The sequence below is a fragment of the Opisthorchis viverrini genome (genome assembly GCF_000715545.1).
Source record: "Opisthorchis viverrini unplaced genomic scaffold opera_v5_38, whole genome shotgun sequence".
Taxonomy (NCBI): domain Eukaryota; kingdom Metazoa; phylum Platyhelminthes; class Trematoda; order Opisthorchiida; family Opisthorchiidae; genus Opisthorchis; species Opisthorchis viverrini.
This window is the reverse complement of record NW_008751695.1, coordinates 596,941-602,738: the sequence shown is the minus strand read 5'-3', so window position 1 is coordinate 602,738 and position 5,798 is coordinate 596,941. Positions and strand designations below refer to the sequence as shown.

Below are 5,798 nucleotides of genomic sequence, written 5' to 3'. Positions count from 1 at the left end.
CCGAATGTGCGCCAATAATTTTCAAATGTCATCGATTAAAACAAATCGCATAAAAATAACGGCAGATGAGGGGGGTCTTCAGTCTACGCATATATGCAAAGAAGTGCAACATTTTGACGTTAAAGTTTTTATTTCGTCCGTAGGCGTTTTGCAGAAAAATACATTGTGCGTCTTGCCGCCGGCGTGGACGGGGTACAGTCGGCATGTGATTCATGCGTAACCAGCATTCTGATTGGTTAGTTATGCGCAAGCCAGAAAGCGCGCGCGTTCAAATTGCATTTGTGCACAAGCCAAGAAAAAATTGAGTTAAATGGTTGAAGCGCATGAACCAGGGAAAAATGGACTGTCAGTACAAGCGAGATAATAGCATGGAACAATGTTAAAAATTTATTGCAGGATACCTCTGCTTCTTCGCGTGAAATACGTGCAATGGGCCGTTTATAAAATAAAAAACCTTAACATTACAGAATGTATGCGGGAACCTTAACGTATCCATTGAACTGTCTTTTTTCACACAACGTCCTTCTGGCTACCCACATCATTTCTTCCAGTTACAGCTTGGGAGGAACTCGACATTTGCGTTTTCGGAAATCTCGATTCAAACTGAACAATAGTCATGGATATGTAACCATAGTTAAGACTTCGCACTTGGAATGTTAGGTCGCTTTCATCTTGGTGAATCATATTTTAGTGCTATATGATTCAGCAAAAGCAGTAGCATCCTATGAACTTGAACCGCCAGGGATTCTCCTGAGGCTTACCTCGCTCAGCCACCAAGCCAAGACCGGCCATTGGTGCAAATTTCTTTTGAGCAGCTGAGCCTCATATGCAATGGTTATACGTTTCTCTATGGATCACGTAACTAGGACCAGCCAATCATTTGCTTCAGTTTGGCTTGTGCATGAATAGACTTCCGGTACAGTCAGCGCACAGCCCATCTGCAAGCCAGCGTTCTGATTGGCTGGTTCACTCAAGTGTTATAAGGCCCTTACGTTCGAATCGAACCAAATTGCAATCCATTTCACAGGCGAGTTAGACACCTATTATTTACAGAATAAGCCAGGATGAGTAATCAGAAGGTACAAAAATAAGTTTCGGTCTTCTGTGGGAGACCCAGAGAGTGTCGAAGTTAGTCTGTGCGTGTTACCCAGCGATCAAGTTGTGCGGCAGCATAACCGCGCTGTTCTAAAAGAACATGTATGATATTAGTTAATTTTGTTGGTCAGCTGAGAATTTTTCACATGGTTTACCGGTAATCACCTGACGCCTTTCGTTTGTCCTTGCCATGTGACAGATCTGAACCAATCATTTGCTTGGGTTTGGCTGGCTGACATACTGTCTTCGAGTGTGTGGCCTTGAGGATAGGAACTGGAAGACAGCGTGACTCTGTGATGTTGTAGTTCGTCTGCGTCCAGGTTTGCTCTTGCTGCTAACTCGAGGCAAATCTCCAGGTAAACCTCGAGGTTTCCATGGCTGTAAAACTATAGCTTAAGATACAAGCTAAGGCTATTAATTTCTTCGGGGGTCGCTGGACTCCAAACCAACTGCCCATGGTGCATGCCGGGTTGATTTCCTTCGCCCCAAGACGTCATATGTTCACATACAGACCGTATCCGATACTGAGGAATAACGCTATGCGATGGGCAATCGCAGTTGCAATTCCAGCGATAGGGTCAGCTCTATATTACACCTGTCTTGATGGTTCTGGCAAGCGAAAAATTAACCGCCACTTATCGGCTGCACAACGTTTTGTGAGGTACAGTGTGCTGAAAGCTGTGCCTTAATTAAAAGAGCTGTCTTCGTAGGAACTTGTATTTCTTTGGACTATAAGTGGACCTTGTTTTGGAATGAAGAGGTGAGTCCAACTGAAAAATCACAGTGCCAATATATGGAACCTCTTCTAGAATGGCCCTACGTACGATCGAGAGCTTATCAATTGTCACCAGAGGTCTGCTGATAGAATTTTACGAGGGTGCCTCGCCAATGGAGGCCTTTATATCAAGATGGGACAAGGACTTGTTAGCTTAAATCATGTGCTCCCGAAGCAATATACAGAAACCCTGGAACGCTTACATGACCAAGCCCTGGTGCGAACGGCCAAAGAGGTAAGCATAATTTCGTTTTCATTGTTTGTTTGGTTGAAGAACGTGCTCGCATTTCTTATCATTAGTGCACCATTCGTTTTGTCGAATTCACTGAACCGTGTGGGGGTACGCGTATTTATCGTTATCTATACGACTTCCGATGACACCATTTTATCCACCGCGTCTAAAATCGAAATGGGGATAAGAACAGAAAACGCAAATCCACCAAACACGAGCACAACACGATGGGTTATTTTAAGCGAAAACTGCAACTAAGGTCCCTAGTTTAGTAAATTAGTCGCTTGTTTCTTGGTGCTAGATAACAAAGGATCAGTTACTTGTTGTTTAGTGTCGTATGCGGCGTTAATGGTTATTATATCTGAGGATCTGCCAGTTATGCCACAACTAACAATACGATCACAATGTGTGCCGACCGCTCGAGGAAGAATGTGAAGTACGAATATGTATCCAACTCCAGACCATGGGAAAGTGGTTTTATGGAAGATAGAACAACCGACAAGCAGGTTACGCGCAATAGATACAAGAAGTTAGTCTACCTCTGCCTCTCGACTTCCCCTGTTTAGGCTTGGGCAACCTGACAGCCCTCGTGCTTCCTCCGGGTGGCATGACAGCTAGGTACCGGAACGATGAAATATAACTAACCATCCATTCTGTAACGTTTGACTTCAACGATAATCCACGGATGACCATGTCGGGTGGTTGTAGTAGTTGTTGCAGCAACTGTGATGTGGAGCGATCACCTAGTTTGGCCGCTACGACTTGTGGCAGGGCTTACTGATGTGTGCAGTCTGTGCCTACCGCAATTTTTCGTAGTGGGCACCTGCATTAGGAGTATCCAGTGAATCACTCACGTTGCCGGTGATGTTTATTGGCAGCGGTGATACAACCTGATAATACTTCATCAGTTTGCTCGTATAGTTACCTACAGCGAACATGACCTTTAACCGACTGAACCGAGATTTCGAATTACTATCACAGAACGACGGGATGGGATAATCAGAGCATTCATCGCTTGTATCCTGAGTTGTGAAGCGCCTCCCTTCTTACCGACCAGGGTTGATATGGCTCACGTGGTTGGAGCACGAATTTACTGATCGGAAGGTCCGTTGTTCGAACCCGACCTCTGCCTCTCGACTTCCCCTGTCTAGGCTTGGGCAACCTGGCGGTGTCTTAGCCCTCGTGCTTCCCCCGGGTAGCATGACAGCTACGCATCGGAAGGGTGTTACAGCTGATTGACTGTCTCTGTATCAACCAGGACTATCGACGTGCTCTGTGACGGGCAATAAGTGTGCGTTTTCGCACCACCAGGCTGAGCTGTATTACACGTTGAGCTATAGAAAATTGTACCTCCTTCGATTTCCTAAACAGAGGCATCACATTGTAATCTCCGTGATCGCCTAATAGCTAGCACTTATCTATCCAATTCTCGGCGCATTTAAGTCTAAGACACGGGAATTTCCTCTCGGCTCTGCCAAGGTGGCTTTACCGGTACTACCGCACTTCACAGATTCGCACTTTACTGAGCAATCTTATGAAGTTTTATTCGCTTGGGGCTGGATATTGCCAAGGATAGCCAAGCAATGTGGTTGTATTCGCCATGTTTACGTTCATTCCTGTCAAGGGTGAACACGCCGAAGTGCATCTAAGTTATCTGTGGAATTCCTTGACACGAGCTTTTCAGTTGAATCTACCCGGCGAAACCAATTCGACTCATAGTAAGGGATGTTGCTTATGTGCAGGCGGGCTTATTCTCATAACAGCGCAGTGAAACGAACGGGCTTAGGGTGTCCGGGTTTGTTTTTAGACCATTTTTGTGTTCAGCGAAAATTATGACGTCGCTGCAATTATTTACGTCAGCTTGCCTTGGCCACTGCTGATTGATGATACTACTTCCATATTCGCACATGCTTCTGCCAACACGCCTTAAACTTATATTTTCCATATTGAACTTCATTGGGTACCCATTTTATACGCTTTTTGAACTTCAGGTGGATCGAATATTTCTTGAAGATTTTGGCAAAACTCCGTCAGAAGTGTTTGCCACATTCGACCCTGAGCCCATTGCAGCCGCTAGTCTTGCTCAGGTTCATCGTGCTGTCACAAAAGATGGGGAATATGTTGCCGTAAAAGTACAATATGAAGATCTTCGTGACCGTTTTCACGGCGATATTCATACGTTAGAATTTCTTTTGAAGTTGGTTGGATATGTTCATCCGAACTTCGGCTTCGCCTGGGTTCTTCAGGATATGCGTGTAAGTTTGTCTTGATGTCCGGTTAGTTTGTTTTAATTTGTGGGATAAAAATACACCGTCCTAAAGAAAAAAACTCCCGGTGGAGGGACGTCTGACGTGAGATTATCAGGATCTAGCGGCTGGTGTGGCTAACTTGTGGTTAGTTGGACCGAAAAAACCTATCAATAAGCTGCGTTTGCCTCTTTTTAAGTATCAAGGCCTATATAACATTCGCTCAAGATTTGATGACCCTGAAAATACACTAGAAGCCACGCTGGACCGTGCTAATTTTACCGGAAATACGACGGATTCTTGATTTATTCCCAAAACTGCCATGGGGATACCGTGATCACGTGTAGTGAGTAAAATGTCTATATTCATCTCCCAACTAGGCTCTCTCAGTGCCGTTAGGTCCCGGACCCATATATATATATGGGTCTGCGCCTACCTGATGAGCCCCAAGAATGGTGAAACCGGTCGTGGGCTGTCGAAGAGTTTTCAGCAACCTTGTGAGTAGTTTCCTTCATGAAAATGATACAACTTTGTTCGGTGCAGCAGCGATTGTATTGGAGGAGCTTTCCGTATCGGTGTACTGACAGAACGTGACAATGATGCTCTCGATTAGTACTGAGTTGTCTGTACTTGCCGTAGAGAAATTAAGCACTGTCAGAACATTTGCGAACAGAAGATTCTGTGTCAGATCCGATAGCGTAAGCTATCTTGCAGCAGTGTAACCCATTACGTCATTCCTGCAAACAGCTGTCTCACGCAGGTGATTGAAACTACACTGCACAACGTAATCCGGATGTCATCCATTTTTAAAGTGCGGACACTAAGTTGATGACTTGTGAAAGCCATAAATGCGTTTATGTCCTTGTGCTAACTCATGTTTGACAGGAATAAGTGAACCAGCGCAAGTAACTGCTGAAAATCCTCGGTGAAAAGATATCCTGCCTTTGGGGTTTCACTCTCAATGAGGGATTTCGCTGTTAGTATCCAAAACATTTTTCTCAACGACCACAATGCACTTATCGTGGCATACACTCGCACTTAGGCAGGGTGGATCGCTATCAACCCTCAGTCACGTGGTTCGATTCGGTGTGATGACTTTTCCACTAGCAGGTCTGTACGATCTGTGGGAGAATTCAGATTTTGGTTGCAAATGATCCCGACAAGGACGATGTAGATTACAGTGCTTCAGAGTACTTTTGCTTCATGTATAGAATGAAAATTCACTTGAAATTTGAGAATCCTAAACAGCCACGAACTACTTTGTTTTGCTTTACCCCATTACGTTTGGAAGGGGCAGGATATATTCGAATTCCTGTGTTCTACAGTAGCTCTCAAACTCTGTAGAGCTACAGATTCATTCCTGTTTCTATACGATAATGTCATTCTGAGTTATCACTTCTGAAGTGGCCCTGATGTAGCATATATATATATATATATATATATATATATA

The 5,798-nt window shown here is 44.4% G+C and overlaps 2 protein-coding genes across 2 annotated transcripts in view; one reads left to right on the top strand and one right to left on the bottom strand.

Moving 5' to 3' along the window:
- Window positions 1–1,368: 1,368 nt before the first annotated feature.
- Window positions 1,369–5,798, top strand: part of T265_02918 (hypothetical protein) — a gene marked incomplete at both ends in the record, with an annotated part of 23,641 nt that continues 19,211 nt past the window's right edge. Inside the window, 2 exons of the mRNA XM_009167282.1 lie at window positions 1,369–2,105; window positions 4,094–4,357. Coding sequence (XP_009165546.1) covers window positions 2,004–2,105; window positions 4,094–4,357 — 366 coding nt within the window. The remainder of the gene's footprint in view (window positions 2,106–4,093; window positions 4,358–5,798) is intronic.
- T265_02919 (hypothetical protein) overlaps window positions 3,328–5,798 on the bottom strand; it is a gene marked incomplete at both ends in the record, with an annotated part of 12,391 nt that continues 9,920 nt past the window's right edge. Inside the window, one exon of the mRNA XM_009167283.1 lies at window positions 3,328–3,465. Coding sequence (XP_009165547.1) covers window positions 3,328–3,465 — 138 coding nt within the window. The remainder of the gene's footprint in view (window positions 3,466–5,798) is intronic.